This window comes from Taudactylus pleione, unplaced genomic scaffold (genome assembly GCF_031769625.1).
Source record: "Taudactylus pleione unplaced genomic scaffold, aTauple2 ptg000012l, whole genome shotgun sequence".
Taxonomy (NCBI): Eukaryota; Metazoa; Chordata; class Amphibia; order Anura; family Myobatrachidae; genus Taudactylus; species Taudactylus pleione.
The window spans coordinates 21,905,382-21,924,636 of record NW_028284415.1 but is presented as its reverse complement, the minus strand read 5'-3'; the positions used below and the strand labels follow the sequence as shown (position 1 = coordinate 21,924,636).

The 19,255-nt window shown below is 40.6% G+C and overlaps 1 protein-coding gene across 5 annotated transcripts in view; it reads right to left on the bottom strand.

Annotated features, from left to right (window-relative positions):
• Positions 1-13,634: 13,634 nt before the first annotated feature.
• The window catches only part of LOC148542537 (uncharacterized), a 58,136-nt gene continuing 52,515 nt past the window's right edge, over positions 13,635-19,255 (bottom strand). For 2 of the 5 annotated variants that reach the window (XR_015877846.1, XR_015877849.1), the window contains 2 exons: positions 14,423-18,214; positions 13,635-14,344 (listed from right to left, as the gene is read on the bottom strand). Coding sequence is in view for 1 of the 5 variants with exons in the window: in XM_088468936.1 (XP_088325062.1) it covers positions 18,167-18,214 (48 nt within the window). In the remaining 4 variants the exon portion in view is untranslated. Of the gene's footprint in view, positions 18,215-19,255 lie in introns of all 5 variants that reach the window. The other 3 variants (XR_015877847.1, XR_015877848.1, XM_088468936.1) reach the window with 3 other exon arrangements.

Sequence of the window (19,255 nt, the reverse complement as noted above, 5' to 3'; positions counted from 1 at the left end):
GATGAATGTTAGGAGTTGATTGGCTGGAGCACCATTATGATATACAACAAGTTTTAAAACTTGTTGCATATGATACAACTCATTAATAAATGCATGACTTCAAACAGGATCACAGTCCATAAATGTTATTTAGGTCCAAGGGAAAAGAGAAGGAAATACATTATAACAACTAACTCATGATTTCAGTAAAGGACACAGACTATTGATGAAACATTTGTAGAGGAATTAATGATTTGAAGTGAGGTGATTAGTCTTTGGTTATTAAGATGGATCATACCCATAAGGCATCCAAGGGTTTAATGCTGACCCTGGTGAATGTGTGACATAGAAGACATTGTCAAAAGTTATTCAAAAATATGATAAAGAAGTTGGACTTCTTGATCCACATGCCTTGGGTTGTCTTCCCCAAGAGGATGTGTTTACAGGTCTATCAATGAATCTGTCTAAAGATAATAATTGGGATGTGGCAGAGATTGCTAGAGGGATGATTATAGGGAAGGATGATACCTCATTACTATGATTTATAAACTGGATAATAATGGACCAAATAGACAGACATATTTAAACCAGGGGCCTGGACTGCATATTGTGGCAACAACTGAAATAACATCTTGAAGGGAGTGCTGCATTCTAATGCCCTTTTCACTTACTGTATATGTTTGTTAGACTGAGCTGGCTAGCCATTGTCCCACCATGTCTGGCATCCCTGCAACTCCACCATGTTAGAGAAGGATTATGTGGACCATATGCTGTGTGATGAGGATTTTGATCAGGACAAAGAAGTGTTTTACTGCCAGCCTAGACCCTCCAAAAGTTTTTGTTACTGGGAAATATTTACTTGTATATAGCGTGGAAGAAAAACAAACCCTCTTATCGTGATGTGCCACAGATAATGCAAGTGGGGGTACACATTACATAAGGAAAGCATGGTCCCCAGGCATATTTGACAAACCTACAAGTCTCAAACTCGGTCAGTTGCCTGCCAACCAGCCAGCAGTTACAGTGGTTAAGGAGATCCAATCCACAAAACTCCCCAGGGATTACATTTAGCCTGTCATTGGACAACTATTCATTTTGATTGGAGAAGGGGTGAACCACCTTGGAGTGTGAATCTACTGTCAGGTGCTTGAGGGACTGTTATGCATCAGACATATTGGATGGTACAGTTGTCCTTCTTTCTTGACCAACCAAGCAGCCTCCTCCCCAACTTGAGTGTGTTCGGCATCAGTTTGTATGATGCTGGTTGGAAATTCAATAACTGAGATGCTGAACATGAGGTCATTGGACCCAATTGAACTATATCAAGGGCTATTTGAACTAAACTGAGTTTTGTGGGAACAAGGGCTACTAGTGTAGGATAAATTTGACAGATAAGAACTGCCAGAGACCCCAATAGGAATTCCTGTTAACCTAGGTCAAAGCCAATAACTATCACCCTTACTGGTATTATGTAGTGTCAGGACTGCTGTCTTGCAGACCACCAAATTCTGATGTAGCGATAGTAGAGCCTATTATAATACTATATAATATTAATAATTATCTCTCTACTCATTATATCATACACCCCTATTGCTTGCCACCACCTGTGGAAATAATAGGGACCACAGGCCCCCAAACACTCTTTTCACAATTGTGGTGTCCCTGCGACATAAACTAGCACTTAGTTGGTCTGCTTCTAGCAATGAATAATAGTCATAGCATAACCATAGCTTCTTCAAAGACTGGTTCTGGAGCATATATGCAAATAGATTAATAAACGAACACTATTTACAAAAAGGGAATGCAATGCTTAATTACAAAAATCATATAAATAAGAGGTTACAGAATACATAGAAAATCATGTGTTGCAATTTAAAAAAAAAAAAAAAGAAACCGTTGCACAGAATTTAGCTCTGCTTATTCTGGGCCAGGAGAAAAGGAAAAGGCGGAATCAGGCTTCACCTTAGAATTGGTTCCCCAAATTCTGACAGAACAAAATGCTCCCATATCTTTTATCAACTTTACCAAACTTTATAGTGATGACATGACCATGTCCCAGAAGGCTGGCTGGTTATAGCTTGGGGTTCAATCCGGGACCGCCCACATACTTTTTATTCTAAGTATACATAACTGTACATAATTTCCCTTGTGTCGTAGCCACATTATGGTATGTTAACATTAATCTCTTTTATGTAAGCTATAAAATGATTGTAAACAGGACTGCTTTGGGATGTGTGATTGGTTAGATACCTTATGTCTCCAAAATCCATATGTTCTACAGTAGGTGTCCCCAAATCACACCTGACCTGCACACAAATGTCAGGTATATTTCTATAACTTCTGAAGCTCTTACATATTATAGAGTTATTCATTTTATGTGAAAGCAGATAACATATGGTTTTGTTCTTTGTTCCTGTTTGAGGTTTGCACAAACCACCTGATCTGACTGCTGTTTCAATACCCCTGTTGTTTTGGTGCCAAGAGATGGCTTTCATGAACCATTTAACCAGCTACAAAGTAATCTGTACTATATGCAGACATGAATAAAAGGGCTTTTGTTTTACCCATCTCCTGTTCAGGTAATTACTTTTCCTGCTGACTGGCTACCGTAATTGTACATACTAATGAAACTACACATGTCCCCCTCTGGTTTCCAGTGGGATTAAGTCACCTATTTATCTGTGTTGGCATAATTATAATACAATATCAAAAGAACAACTTGCAATATGTCCTAATATTCATGTAAACTCTACATGTACCATCATTTATTAGTGAAATTGTATTTTGTCACTCACAAAAGAACTGATTAGTTTTCTAGCTTTTCCAAAGTTCTCAAAGTAATATGGACACTGGGAAATGGGTAAAGTCCCATTTACTTGGATTATAATTTACCCTGTCCTTTTATAAATGTGTTCCTGTGTAAATGTAATGTGCCAGTTGCCAGAGTGCATATGCTCAGGACTGCTGCTCTGTGCTGCATCAGTTTGATCCCACTGAGTTGTTGTACACCATAAAGCATAGAAAGTTATGAGCACTGTCATTAAAGATTTATATGTACAGTGGCAGGGTTCACCTTTGTTTTAGCACATATTTTAATTGTTATTGTACTTGTGAAAGGAATAGTGCAGCACAGTTATGAGGCCTATTTTGTAATCAGGAGTTAGGATACTATTGTATATAATGGCAAAATATAAGTCATCCTGTCTAAAGTCACACCAAAAATACACTATATAGACAAAAGTGATTGGATGCCCCCACGCAAGCGAAAAGCATACCATTGCACATGAGTTCCAAATGGCCACTAATGTGACTGTTTTGACAAGAATACTTCATATGGAGGCCCATGCAGTTGCAGTTCTACGGAAACAACACTTTTTTTATCAGGACGACATTGCCACCTGTCATGTGTCCAGGGCGACGCTGGACTGGTATACAGAAAATTCAGTAAGCCAGATGGACTGGCCAGCTCAGAGTTCATATCTTACCAGAACCTCTTGGATGAATTGGAGTGACGGGTGCATTCTAGGCTATCTCAACGTTCTTCAGTGTCACAGTTGGTCACTGTACTTAAGGCAGATTGGCAAAACATACCGCCTGCTGCTGTTCAGGAACTTGTGGACAGTTTGCCAAGAAGGGCGTCTGCAGTAATCACTGCACGTGTTGGACCTACAAAGTACTGACGTCAATAACATCTTGATCTATTTGCTGTCAATGCCCAATTACTTTTATCTACATAGTGTATAAAACATGATGCAAAGACGCGAGAGGGTCCACGTCATGCAATTTTTCATCTTATCCGCTCGGTTGCTTATGCTCCGCAAATGAAACTACAGCACTGTATACAACAGCATTTCCTGACTGTCAGCCAATCACGTACAGTTGGGACAGTCTCAGAGTCTTTATTTAATTAAATTTATTCTAACAACTGTGTGTCCTGTGATATATTTACTGACATACCTGCTTATTGGTATAGGGGAAATGCTGCACATAGTGTACTGTAAATACAAAATACTGAAGTAACGTATGAATACAGTATCATGCTGTACTTAAAATTTGCTATTTTGCACAATAATTCTCTAAACACAGAGAATGAACAAAAGTGTCATAATCTAAAACAGACAAATAGTGTAAATTAGCACTTGGACAAACCATTTTGAACAGATCTGCCACATCTTCCCAACAGTTTTCAATAAATAAATAAGGTACAATCTTAGAATATTGGTGTACTTAATGATTGTGAAGATATTCTTATATTCTAGCAATTTACTCTTTTTTAATGTATGAAGAGACAGTGAAATCCAATCAGAGATAACATTGTACTGTTCAACCTAGAGAGGGGAAGGGAGTCAGGGACCAAGCAGGGTCATGTCTGAGGCAGATAGCGAGGGATAGACAGCATCCAACAAACCCATGAAGATGCCCTGATGCAGACATAGTAGCCAGGAAGGAGCCGGGGAAGGCATAGCTATCAGGAATTTAAAATAAACCCAACCATCAGAACACCATTGAATGATTTCCATTTGATGGTGGCAAACATCTTACCACCACCATCAAATGGTAAAAACACTACCATCAATGGTTAGTAACCATCAGATTCTGATGTTCCTGCTCAGCGCCCTCGGTGAATGGGAGGCACCTCACATAGAAGTCAGCATTGTTCTTGGACAGGGGCACTATGGTGCAAAAGCCCAATAGGAAGCCTAGGAAATACAGGACACATTGTGCAAAGAGGACATTGCTCATTGCCATGTCTGGCAGCTGGGGAGGGATGCGCATAGAGGCTGTGGAAATATGCACAGGTGCCCCAGCCCTGGGGACATGCTGCTGATGATGCTTACGGTAGCTGCACTGCAAATCTCTCATCCGTGATCCTCCTGCCCTTCCCAGCACATCCAGGGCAGCAGCAGTGGGGGTTGTGGGGGCAGGAGTTATAAGCAGGGGGTTGTGGTGAGATGCAGGGAACTGTGGTGTCATGGCATAGGTTCTTATGAAATGCAGGGGGGTTTTGGCAAGGTTAAATTGCTCCTGTGGGAAGCCAGTGTGGGTCCCTAGTAAATTCTCAAATTTTAGCAGACACCAAAGAAACATACAGTACATATGTGGGCTGCTTTTCTAAACAAGAGATACTGTATCTGCTGCTGCCACCACTTCAAGGGATATTTAAATTGCGTGGGATTCATCCAAAAAACAGCTGTTTTGGGGTGATTTCCCACAAAAATTTGCTAATAGGACATAGTGAATCGTATTTCCTTTATATATGTGAATATGTGCATTTGATCAACTGAAATCAGACTAGTTGTGTCCTATTCATGGGCGATTGAAATAGACAACTCTGCCTCAAGATCAGTTTGCTAAAAAATCACAAACAGAAGCAAATGATAAAATAATGCTGTGTAGTAAAATTTACAGGATGACTAGTTTTTAGGGCTTTTAATGACAGCAATGGAGGTGTGAACAGACCCAAACCTAGGACCCCATGGGTTCTTAACTTCTTAATACAGTATTGGTTATAGGAGACAGAAGGGAGAGGCAGTTTCTTGTTGATAACGCTTCTGAGAGCAATAGTACAAACTTTTTCTCTACTGTATGTACACTGGAACCTTGTTGAAGGTCTTAGGGCATACAATATGTAAAGCTACAGCTCCTTTCACTATCTCTGAGGCAGGCAAGTTGATAAGGACCAAATACACACACAAATCCTCTCCTTCCCCCAGAGTAATCATAGGCACTATATTGTACTTACAATTTACTACATATTTAGTACAATAATTCTCTGAGCACCAAGAATGTACTAAAAAGCCCTTAAGTCAAATTCAGACGAAAGGTGTAAACTAGCACCTGGACAAACCATGATTTGAACAGGTCCCAAACATCTGTCCACAGTTTTAAATGAACTAATCTATACAATACTGTAGAAATAGTAACATAAAAATAACCACAAGTCATAAACCGGTTAATCAACATTTTATTAAACTACAGAACAAACGAAAACCTAACCAAACTTAAATATTTCTAATTAGAAAATTGCAGAATTCATTAAAAATTGCAGAAGTAGTTGATCCTGCAGAAGCTTTCTGAGAAAATAAAAAAAATAAAGGATAGTATTAGAACATTTATGTACTTAATGAGTGTTGAGATATTCTAAAGCTATTGTATAATAAATCATGTACCGTATATCATGATACCAGTAGTAATGCTGGAAATTGCTCTAAAAACACAAATACTGCTGTAGACACTGATGTACTCATTCCATATTCCTGTGGATGGATGATAACCTAAGCACATATTTAGCTACAGTAGATCTGTAGAAGCTCACAAAATACCTTCCAAAGATGAGGCGTAAGTTGATCGCTACAATCCAAAACAATAGTCTATGGCCAGCCATGAAATCTGTAAATATGTTTGATAAAGAAACATTCAAAAACATATTTGCACTACCCTGTAGTATGTAATGCAAATTTATAGTATGTAGAGGATCCACCTACTGCTCTCGATTTATAGTATACTATACAGTATGACCACCTACTGCCCTCTAGTAGCTTGGTATGTGTTTGTTGGACTCAATATGTATTGATACTGTTGCCATTGCATGTAAGATATTTCATCCAATTTTTTTTTGCTTTGTAGTTAGTGTATTGTACTGTGGTATAAAGGGCCCCCCAGGGAAAGCAGTGGTAGGGAACCTATGCTTAAGGGATGGGGCCAACTTCTACAGGGGGTAGTACTGTAATAAACCATGTTATGAACAGGTCCGACACATCTGCCAAACAGTTTAAATTAAAAAAAAATATGGTCCAGCCTTAGAACATTGATGTACTTAATGAGTGTGAAGATATTCTTATTTGATCAATTCACACCCATGTAATGCCTGAAGGGATCCACCTGCTGGGCAAGTGACTGCATGTGTCCACCTTGACCAACATGTCTGATAATGAAGTATTGGTTTTGATAGGTTAGTATTTGCTACATCCAGAGTAATATGTATCAAATAAACACAGGAGATAACAACAACATTTGCAATTTGTTATTCATCTTTTTATCCTATTACCAGATGGAGCTATTTTTATTTTGAATCAAGATAAAATGGGAATATATTCATTAACCCAGGTATTTTAGCTGTTGCCAATTTAAGATTGGTGAATTGAATATGAAAGTGAGGTGATTTAGGGTCATGAGATCATATTTATTTTTATCTGCATTATAGCCCCACATTTCATGGCAATAAGAAATTAATTATTCTAGGATTCACTAAATATGTTCTGTGATGTGTAAAATGTAAACTCATTACTAATGTGATCACTTAACATCCGGTTTCATACTTGCCATTCTTATGTATAATATATGCTTGTTTGAAGATATTGTGTTTGCATATGTTATTTCTGTGAGATGTATTTGGTTATTACTGAGATGTAGTCAGTTAAATTATCTGTAATTCTGACATGGGAAAGTATTTAAACAAAAGTCCATATAGGTAGTGTAAGCTTTATCTTACACCTCCGCTCTCTGAAACTGGAAAATGGAAGCAGCTTTTCCGGTATAAGGCATGTGATGGGTTCAATTGGGAGATAACCAGCACTCATCCAGGCTCAGTCCCTTATATTAATGTGATGTATCTCTGTTGCAAGCCAGACAACTTTGAGTTTTAACAGCAGGGGTAGAGAGAAGTACAATTTCTCTGTAAAAAAAACAAAAATAAAAACATCCCCTATTTATGCCAAGGACATACTAATGAAATACCAGACGATGGAAAGAACACAATAGTGTTGGAATGTAGTCTCTTTTAAGGGAAATTAATTTAAAAAGGGTTAAATCACATTAGGTCACACATTTGACACTGGAAAACAACAGTGCAGGGGGTTATTTTTTCTGCATAGTCACAGGTTTACATTGATATTTGTCCTATCAGTGGCAGTCAGAGAATGTGCACCTGCAACTTTGCTGAAGAGTAGAACCGCAACATTTTACTAAATCTTTTCCTTACTGTGAACAGTGTGTAGTCATTAGACCAAAGTGTGCAACAGGCAAACCAAGGGTTGCTTGTGGGGGCTTCACTGGAGGCTTCACTGGAGGCTCATAGCATTTACACTTTGGAAACCCCCATTCTACTTTTTTTGCCCATGGTTTAAACTCTCTCCCATCTCCCCATTAGTTCACTGGTTCTTAACCTCACTCCTCATAGTTTATGGTAGTGATTACTAAACCCTTTAGCTGTTATGGTAGCCAAAAGCATACTGTATTTACCAACAATCTCCCACATTGTACTATAAAATTCTGCAGGCGAGCCATCATTTCCAGGTGTGCTATTTATCATGCTATACACAACTTCATTTTACTTCCTTCTGTCACCTCACCACATAACAATATATTTCAGTCACTGTCATCAACTTTGGGGCTGATTCAGCATTAGTTGCAAATGAGAAAACGCACGCAATGTGCATCAAACAATGGAAATTACTGGGCGCACGCGCGAAGTCTGGTTTGCATGACCGCACATAAATATCTGCGTACACAATACCAATCGCAGTATACAATGAAAAAAATGAGTGGTGGAGGCATGTTAGTGGGATAAGTACGAAATTTTTGTGTTGTGGGGCGTGTAATGAGTGTGTCCCATGCGTTACATTTGCCATCTATACGAGCAAGAACTGCAAAAGCAACAAGAACACTGCCTGAGTAGCTGGAGAGTCACGCAGAGTGTACAACTAATAATGACGGCAGAAGTTCCGATGTTGAAGCAAATAATTGCAAAATCACATGAAGCTGCTGATGTTCAGAGTGCAGTGTTTGCACATTGCAGGGAAGCCTTTTTCTGCTGCATGCATATTTCCTGAGGAAAGAAGTACTTACACATCCCCACGTATCAACATACATACCTACAGAAAATTGGATGGTCGTTTTAACAGAGGGATGTGCACAGTGGCGTCCTTCCCCATAGTGACACACGGTGCAGGGAGGGTTGTAGCCGCATGCCGGCAAAAAGGGGGTGTGGCCTCACAGGTAGGGAGCATGGCCTAAACCCCAGTTTTAGTCACTCCAGGGATCCCCGGAGTTGCGGACTGTACCCGGGGACCAATCTGTGTGCAGTGACTGCTCCCCCACTATGTCAGGAGCAGAGTGCTGCACGTAATGCTACAGTGCAGTACCCGGCTCCTGCTACTGACGGGGAGTCAGCACTTTGGTTTCACCCCTCTGCAGGTGACCACCGGGTAATACCCACTTCCCCCTTGTGTCGCCACTGGATGTGCATGAGATCTAAGTAGTTTAAATTGCAAGCAAATGTTATAATGATAACATATAAAAAATGTATATATTGTCCATATAGCATCAACCTTAATAACTGCCTAACAGTCGTCTCTCAAAATAGTACAAGAAGCAAACCATCACAGCACTGTATCTCAGTTTTACAAAAAAATTTAGCCATATGTAACACAGCTACATTAATAATGGCTAATCTTACCTATGAACAGCATTTGTGTTGAACAAATCATTTTTAATTGAATAAACTAGGGATGAGCGGGTTCGGATTTATGGAATCCAAACCCCCCCCGAATCCCCCCGATCCGAGTCGGATACGAGTCAGGCTCGAGTTTTCCCACCTGACTCTGATCTGAAATCGAGGCAAAACGTCATCATCCTGCTGTCAGATTTCTTGGGTTTTGGATTCTATAAAAGGTCCCAGCGTACGTGCCATTTTTCACTCTGGCTGTGGACAGTGAAGGGGGAGGGTGAGAGTTAGGGCTGTCTGGGCTGTGTTGTGCAGTCAGTTGTCCATAGGGGCTGTGTCCACTCCAAAGTCTATAGGGGCTGGGCTGTGTTTTTTTCTGTGTTTGTGAATTGTGTGCGTTGTAGACTCACGTGCATCAACAAAGTATCGCCAAGCGTGCGCCTGTGTCATAAATCAAGGGCTGGCTGGCTCATCTGTTAAAGGGTGTTGTAACCCCCAAAGTGCACTCCATCCCCAAAAAAAGAAAAAAATATTTTTCTGTGTTTGTGTGCACCTTAGCCGCTCGTATATATCAATATCACATAAATGGAGGACAAAAATTTGTCCAATAAAAATAAAATAGGGAAAGATCAAGAACCACTTCCTTCTAGTGTTGAAGCAGCTGCCACTAGTCATGACATAGATGATAAAATGCCATCAACGTCGTCTGCCAAGGCCGATGCCCAATGTCATAGTAGAGGGCATATAAAATCCCAAATGACAAACTTCAGGAAAATGACCTTAAAAAATACATTTGAATCATCTGAGGAGAAACGTAAACTTGCCAATATGCCATTTACGACACAGAGTGGCAAGGAACGGCTAAGGTCTTTCCCTATGTTCATGACTAGTGGTTCAGCTACACATGACGATGGAAGCCCTCCTCCTGCTGCAAACATCAAACGAGTTAAGCTGGCAAATACACAGCAAAGAACTGTGCGTTCTAAGAAGATATCACAAATTTCCAAGGAGAGTCCAAGTGTGGTGGCGGTTGCGATGCCTGACCTTCCCAACACTGCACAGAAAGAGGTGGCTTTTTCCACCATTTGCACGCACTCTGCAACTGCTGGAAGGAGCACCCACAGTCCAGTTGCTGATATTCAAATTGAAGATGTCACTTTTGAAGAACAACAGGATGAGGATATTGGTGTAGCTGGCGCTGAGGAGGAAGTTGACGAGGAGGATTTTGATGGTGATGTGGTTTGTTTAAATCAGGCACCGGGGGAGACAGTTGTTGTCCGTGGGATGAAAAAGCCCATCACAGTCATGCCTGGGCAGAAGACCAAACATTCCACATCTTTGGTCTGGCAATATTTCTATCCAAATCCGGACAACAACTGTCTTGCCATATGTACCATATGTAAATGTGGAATAAGTAGGGGTAGGTACATCAACCACCTAGGAACATCCTCCGTTATACGTCACCTGCAGCGCATTCATAAAAAGTTGCTGTCAAGTTCAGAAACTTTGGCTAAGACCGTAAGCAGTCCAGTGACACCTAAATCCCTTTGTCCTGTTTTATCCAAGCGCCTGCAAACCACACCGTCAACTTCCTCCTCGTCAATTTCCTCCTCAGTCAGGATCGGAAATAGTCCTGCAAGCCATGTCACTGGCATGACTGACTCATCTCCTATCCGGGATTCCTCCGGAGGGTCCTGCATTGCTACACCTCCTGTTGCTGGTGGGAGTCGTTCATCATCCCAGAGAGGAAGTAGGAACACCACTACTTCTTTTACTAGGCAATTGACCCTCCAACAGTCCTTAGCGAGGAGGATGAAGTACGACAGCAGTCATCCTAGAGCAAAGCGGATAACTGAGGCCTTGACTGCTATGTTGGTGTTAGACGTGCGTCCGGTATCCGCCATTAGTGCAGTGGGATTTAGACAATTGATGGAGGTAGTATGTCCCCGGTACCAAATCCCGTCTAGATTCCACTTCACTAGGCAGGCGATACCGAGAATGTACAGAGATGTCAGAAAAAGTGTCCTAAACAATGCGGTTGTACCCAATGTCCACTTAACCACGGACATGTGGACAAGTGGAGCAGGGCAGACTAAGGACTATATGACTGTGACAGCCCACTGGGTAGATGTATCGCCTTACGCAGCATCACCAGTAGCAGCAGCTCAGAAATGCCAGCTCGTTCCAAGGCAGGCTACGCTGTGTATCACTGGTTTCAGTAAGAGGCACACCGCCAACAACCTCTTAGAGAAACTGAGGGAAATCATCGCCCAGTGGCTTACCCCACTTAGACTCTCCTGGGGATTTGTGATATCTGACAACTCCACCAATATTGTGCGGGCATTACATCTGGGCAAATTCCAGCACGTCCCATGTTTTGATCACACAATAAATTTGGTGGTACAGAATTCTCTGAAACACAACAAGGACGTGCAGGAGACGCTTTGGGTGGCCCGAAGATTTTCTGCCCACTTTCACCATTCAGCGACTGCGTGCCGAAGACTGGAGCATGAGCAAATAGTCTTGAACCTGCCCTGCCATCACCAGAAGCAAGAGGTTGTGACGCGGTGGAATTCAGCCCTCTATTTGCTTCAGAGGATGGAGGAGCAGCAAAAGGCCATTCAAGCCTATACATCCACCTATGACATAGGCAAATGAGGGGGTATGCACCTGACTCAAGCGCAGTGGAGAATGATTTCCGTGTTGTGCAAGGTTCTTCAGCCCTTCGAACTTGCCACACGTGAAGTCAGTTCAGACACTGCCAGCTTGAGTCAGGTTATTCCCCTCATCAGGCTTTTGCTGAAGCAGCTGGAGAAAGTGAAGGAGGAGCTAAGACAGAGCGATTCCGCTCGGCATGTGGGACTTGTTGATGAAGCCCTTCATTCGCTTTGCCAGGATTCGAGGGTGGTCAATCTGTTGAAATCAGACCACTACATTTTGGCCACCGTGCTCGATCCTAGGTTTAAAGCCTATGTGGTGTCTCTTTCCAGCTGGTGAAAACACTGTCAGCTGAAGCGGAACGTGACACGTCAACAGCTACTTCATTTACTCCCACAACTGGGGCTGCCAGGAAACAACTTAGGTATCCTAAGCAACCCTCTGGCGGTGATGCAGGGCAGGCAGGACAAAGTTTGGACATCTGGTCTGGCCTGAAGGACCTGGCAACAATTTCTGACATGTCTACTGTCTCTGCATATGATACTGTCTCCATTGACAGAATGGTGGAGGATTACATCGGTAACAGCATCCAAGTCATACAGTCCGTACCTGTACTGGCAGGAAAAAAAGGCAATTTGGAGGCCCCTGTACAAACTGACTCTATTTTACCTGAGTTGCCCCCCTCCAGTATGTACTCCAAAAGAGTGTTTAGTGCAGCTGGGAACCTGGTCAGCGAAAGGCGTAGGAGGTTGCTTCCACAAAATGTCGAGAAGATGATGTTCATTAAAATGAATTATCAACTCTTTCAGGGAGACCAGCCTCCAGAACGTACAGAGGGACCTGTGGTGGTGGATTCCAGCGGGAACGAATTAATACTCTGTGAAGATGAGGATGTACACAACACTGAAGAGGGTGAGGAATCGGTGGATGAAGTCGACATCTTGCATCCGTAGAGCCAGTTTGTGCAGGGACAGATTAATTGCCAGCTTGTTTTGTGGGGGCCCAAACGAACCAATCATTTCAGCCACAGTCGTGTGGCAGACCCAGGTGCTGAAATGATTGGTATGTTACTGTGTGCATGTCCTGTTTATACAACAAGGGTGTGTGGGAAGGCCCAAGGACAATTCCATCTTGCGCCTCTTTTTTTTTTTCTTTGCATTATGTACTGTTTGGGGCCTAGTTTTTCAAACTGCCATCCTTTCTGCCACTGCAGTGTCACTACTAAGATGGGCCACGTGTTTGTGCCGCCCACTTGTGTCGTCATAGTCATCCAGCTACCTCGGTGCAACCTTTTGGACTAAAAACAATATTGTGAGGTGTTCAGAATAGACTGGAAATTAATGTTATTGGGGTTAATAATAGCATAGGAGCAGAAAAACCCACAAATTCTGTGATTTTAGCTGTTTTTATGCTTTTTTTACAAAATAATACAGATCCAAAACGCAGAACCCAAAACACGGAAGGGTTGTTTTGGCAAAACCAATCCAGCTCCAAAACACGAAGAAAGATCCAAAAACACAAAACACAAAAAATGGCCGGTGCACACCCCTAGAATAAACATAATCACCACACATTTTGATTTTCTATTTGTTTAAAAAATGTTAAATGTTTTGTTTGCACTACTGACATAAGTGAAAATTGTTATAACCACAATGTGTTTTTTTTTTAAATAAATGCTTTTTAATGTAAAGAGAATATAAATAATATCCAGATTACTTTTTAAGAACATAATATTTTTGTAAACTTGGAAACCCACAAAACACACAAGTTTTGAAAAATAAGTAGGAAGGACTTTACATCCTAGCTGCAATGGAGATCTGGCAACCAGGAATTTGGGGCAACAAAAGATTGCTGATGCAGTCATTTATTTTTGCCCATGCTTCTTTGCAGGCTGAAGCGAAAATGAAGGTGGTGCCACCCAACAGCTGGATCTACAAGTGTCCTGACCAGAGATGGCTGCTCATAGCCAGGGCTGGGGATGGAACATGAGGTGGTAGGCCTCAAACCTTGGGTCAGAAGAGAGGACAACTCCCCCAGATGCCGTCCTGGATGCTTGTTTCACTGCTCCTGAATCTGGATGACTTGCCATGTGAGTTCATTCCATTCCTGCAATGATGATGCTATCTCTGAGAAAAGATGCATGCATTTCTCAAAGAATGTCATCATTGCTTAGGAGGGGCAGCTCAGATGGTTCTTCTGGGGCTGGTGGTGATACTGCCGCTCCCTCCTTGGAATGAGCTCCTGAAGCAGCATCCTCCACATCTGCAATGTTGAAAACAAATGTCAGCATCAAAACTGTTTCATTTTTTTATATTAAAAAAAAACTATTTTTGAACATACGCGAGACAGCATGCGGGGCTTCATTGGTAGGCATGTCTGTGTCTATATTAGCCTTGCCTACCACTAGCTCTTCTATACACCTTAGTGCCATTATTTCCAATGGGGTGTACTCCAAGGATTGAGGGGTTCGGCCACCACCTGTCCCCCTCACATTCTTTCAGCGGGCTGTCATTTTAGCCTTCAGCCTGAAACGGAAGTCTGACCATCTGTTAATGTTAAAATTTAAAAAAAAATGTTAAGTACTGGTTTAAAAAATAATGTAAAGACTTCTTTATTAATTTATATCTAAAACACTCAACATATGTAAAAAATTAGAATAGATTTTTTAAGCAGATAATCTAATTTTATTTTTGTTTGCTTTTATTGAAGGATAATGTTAACACAAAATACTATTACTTACAAAACATTGTGGTTGATGTAAGAGCAAGTCATACATTGTAAATTGAACTGTGGGTGTTATGCATTCATGCATGCAGGTCCATGTTATAACTTTGGTAAGTTATTATAGAGAGGGACACGTAGCACCCCTGTCATATATTATAGAGGTAGATATTGTGCTCAACTGGTTAATCAAATAATGTTCATTCAGTAGCAATCAACAATAACAGCAATGCAGATAGCAATTGTGTAGCACCTGATTTTCACAATGCACAGCAGTAACACCATTACCCCTTACTGTTGTTTGACAGACAAGATTTGTTCATATTTTAATCACTTTTTTTTTCTTTAACAAAGTTGGACACTGGTAAGTTGTACACACATGTACTGGTGATGTACACCGCATAATACACACTGCATCACAACAATGATGAGCTGTAGGACTAGCAGTTTTTTTTTCTGTGTTATACATTACACCATGTGTTATTTAAACATAACTTAACACATAACAGAACAATCAACATAATGTACATTAATAATTTAGTAACATATATATTACCATCTTTTCACTTCATATGCTGTACGGACAAATCCACCTCAGTGTTATCTGCATCAGTGATCTCTTGCCAGATGCGTTCTTTAACACTATTATTCCTGGGGCCATGATGCATCTTCTCCATTGCATTTGACACAAGGATATCTAGTTTGTTCCTACTGAATTGGGACTGATGTATTCTGCCTCTTCTTCTAGAACCCTGCTCTTCATCTCTGTTTTGTGGGATCTCATTGCTGATCCCTGCTACTGCAGGCTCGTCTTGTGCTAGGGCATGGCCAGGGCCTGCCACTATGTGTGGCTGTTGTTGTTCTGGCATGGCATGCCTGGCCCCTGCATTTTCTTCCATTTGTGATCTAGTACGTCTCAGCTGTGATCCTTGTCAAGTGAGCCTCTGTCTAAATGATTGCATGGTGCATATGTGGGGAGTTTTATTCGCCTGTTAACAATGCTTAATATGTATAAATTAAAATCCAACATAATAATGAGTAAAATTTTAAACATTTGAATTTTTATTTCTCAACAAACTGCATTTTAAATGTTATTTTTTTCTTTTTTTAGTTTTAGTTTGTTCATGAAAACAAATATTTTAGTTTCAGTGAAAAAAAACTTTATCTGCCAAATTAAACAATTTTGGGGGGATATTTAACATACAATGGTGGGCATTCACGAGTGCCAACCTCCATGGCCAATGCTAGGGGATTTATGGAACATGAGTTGCTATTGAAAAAAATTAACAATATTTAACACACAACATTTCTAAAACATATACCTTTTCAACATTTTAAGTGTAATATAACTTCAGCTTGTTCCTTTTGTAGACGAGATTAATCAACTTCCACTTCAGAAAGAGGGGAGAGTTCCTTGGACCCCACAATTAGAGCCAGGGAATTTGGGCGGAGTGGGAAAGTGTCTGGTGGGGATGGGAGATGAATGTTGGGGTTCTTGGGGGGGATTAAGGAATGGAAAGGAGTGGGGAGTTACTATGTGGAGAGAAGGTTTGGGCTTGTTTGCTTTCCTCTTCTCCTGTTGGGACATGGTTCTCCTCTGCATCATGTGGCACCCCATTGCTGCCAAGCAGAGCTGTCAGTTTCAGCCAGCCTGTCACTTTCTGGGCTGGGTGAGGGCTGTTAACAGGATGCTCATGAATCCTCTGTCTCCTGCAAAAACATTATTATGGGCCTATGTTTTTTAAATTAAAAAAAAAAACATTCATTACTACAGCTACATATTTAAACTTTAAATTGTATTTTTCAGTAGATTAGTGCATAATACAGGTTGAGTTTCCCATATCCAAACTGCTTGGGACCAGAGGTATTTTGGTTTTTCGGAATATTCAAAATTTTGGAATATTTGCATACCATAATGAAATATCTCGGAAATGGGACCCAAATCCAAACACAGAATGGATTTATGTTTTATGTACCCCTTATACACACAGCCTTAGAGTATTTTGAACAATATTTTCAATAATTTTGTGACTCAAACAAAGCTTGTGTACATACATGTGATTAATTTATGTTTCATATACAGCCTAAAGGTAATTTTATACAATAGTTTTAATAATTTGAATTCAATTTTATTACTGTAGACAGATAACATAATAAACACTTTTGATTGTCGTAATGTTTTGATTATATAAGACAGGTAAATGGTCTTTTCAATCTGAGTTTATATAATGATTAAAAATTACTGAGGGCCATTTTTTTCTTTGTTTTAATTACAGTGTGCCTACTAAAATATCTGGCTTTGAATTATATTGAAGTATAAACCCAATATTTGAAGGAGGTACTGAAACAGATATCTGTAATCCATGCTACAAACCCACATTAACAAATGCAGCGCCAGACTCAAGAGGTTTATAATGGAGATGCAATGTAATGGGATGCATATAGATGATTAAGATTTAGAATTGTATTGCATAGATTGGACCACACTGATAATGCCCCAAAACCCAACCCAGCTATGGTAAACATGGATGTGCTGGAAGTGAATGAGTTTTGTTAGGTGAAAGGTGTCAAGTGTAACAAGTGCTTTTCACATTGAAAAACTAAAATGTAATGACTGTTAGGGTAACCTATAAAAATTTTATATATATATATGTCACTAGTGTCCACACTCACTCCATTATATTCAGTTAGCTGGGGTGCCGCATCAATGCCCTATTATCTAGGGATTATCTAGGGACGTGCTCTGGAAGGACATCATTCGCTGCAAGCACACCTCCGGGTCATACCTCCAGGATACTCCTCCAGGAAGCACTCCGTCAGACCGGAAGTGCATCACATGGAGCGCCAATGCATTCCAAGAGCACTAGCTGTATGGGTCACCAAATAAGGGATGCTACTTAGTTAAAGGGCCATACAATGAATATTATCATGAAGATATATGGCGGATATCAGTCGTACACATCCAACAGGGGTTGCTCCATATGTTAACAAAAATCTTAAAATCAAAAAGCAACACCATATGCATAACCTTAAAGGAACTATAATGACCCACTAGGGCAGCTCAAAAAAGGTGATAAGTTAAAGGAGCTCAATAGGGACCAATCTTAAATAAATATATATATACTGTGTGTGTGTGTGTATATATATATATATATATATATATATTTATTGGTCAATAATATATAGGCAGCATTCCACAGAAAAAAAATCAATGTCAGCATTAACCGTAACATTGCAGATGCTTTACTGCATCTTTCATCAAGGCATAAATAAAGTGTACAGATTCTTACCTTATATAGACACCCAGTGTACACAGACAATCACCAAGACGGACATCAGAGCACCTCCGGACTCAGTGCGCGATCACTCCTTATGACTATGCGCATGCACATCAGACGGGGTCGCTCTATACTATCACCATAGAACAAGTGAATACCCGGTTACCAGAGCACTACATAATACAGGCAGCTCCAGAAACACACAACAACACTTGTAGTGATTATATGATAATGATGCATAAATACAAAGATGACACCTGCAATGGATATATAATAATAAGGATATTTAACTACCTTAGGCTCAATATAGATATAATCATCATGCCACATTATAAACACAATAAATGAAAATAAACAATATATGGTATCTAGCAATTATCAAAGAAAAATGTAAATAAAGAGAACAAGAAAATACCTTGTCAGAATAGGCATAGAAAATGTAAAAATAAAGAAAAAATGCATCAGTAATAAAAAAATAAAATAAAAATAAAAATAAAAATATATAAAATGAAAAATAATATGCAAAAGATCAGAAACAGGCTAGACTAAGGTATTCATTAAGGCCCATCGGAGCCACCATATTCAGCCGATGTATCCAGGTGGCCTCCAACTGTAGCAGCCTCCTGCCTCTGTCACCACCTCTTATCATGGGTGGCACATGATCAATTAACTTATATTTAAGTGTGGCAAGTGAATGCCTGGCCAGCACAAAGTGCCGGGAACCCGGCTGATCACTGGGTTTACCTTCAAGGGCCAATCTAATGGCCAACCTGTGCTGAGCCCTGCCCTCTCTAAAGGAACATACTGTCTTGCCTACGTATGCTAGTCCGCATGGGCATTTAATTACATATATGACAAACTTGCTGGTGCATGTCAGAATATGTCTGATTGTTATCTTATTACCAGAGTGTGGATGTGTAAAATAAGTGCCGATCTCCAAATGTCGACAGGTCACGCCGCCAGTGCATCTATAGCAGCCAGCGGCCCTAGACAAAAAATGTTTATAGCTCTGTCAGTCACATAATTTCTAACCAAGCAGTCCCTAAGGTTTTTGCAGATGCAGAGAAGATTTTAGCAGGGTTGAGCCCTGTGGTGCGGCTAGGGTTCTGAGCGGGGTTGAGCCCCGTGATGCAGAGAAGATGGTAGCAGGGTTGAACCCTGTAATGTAGCTAGA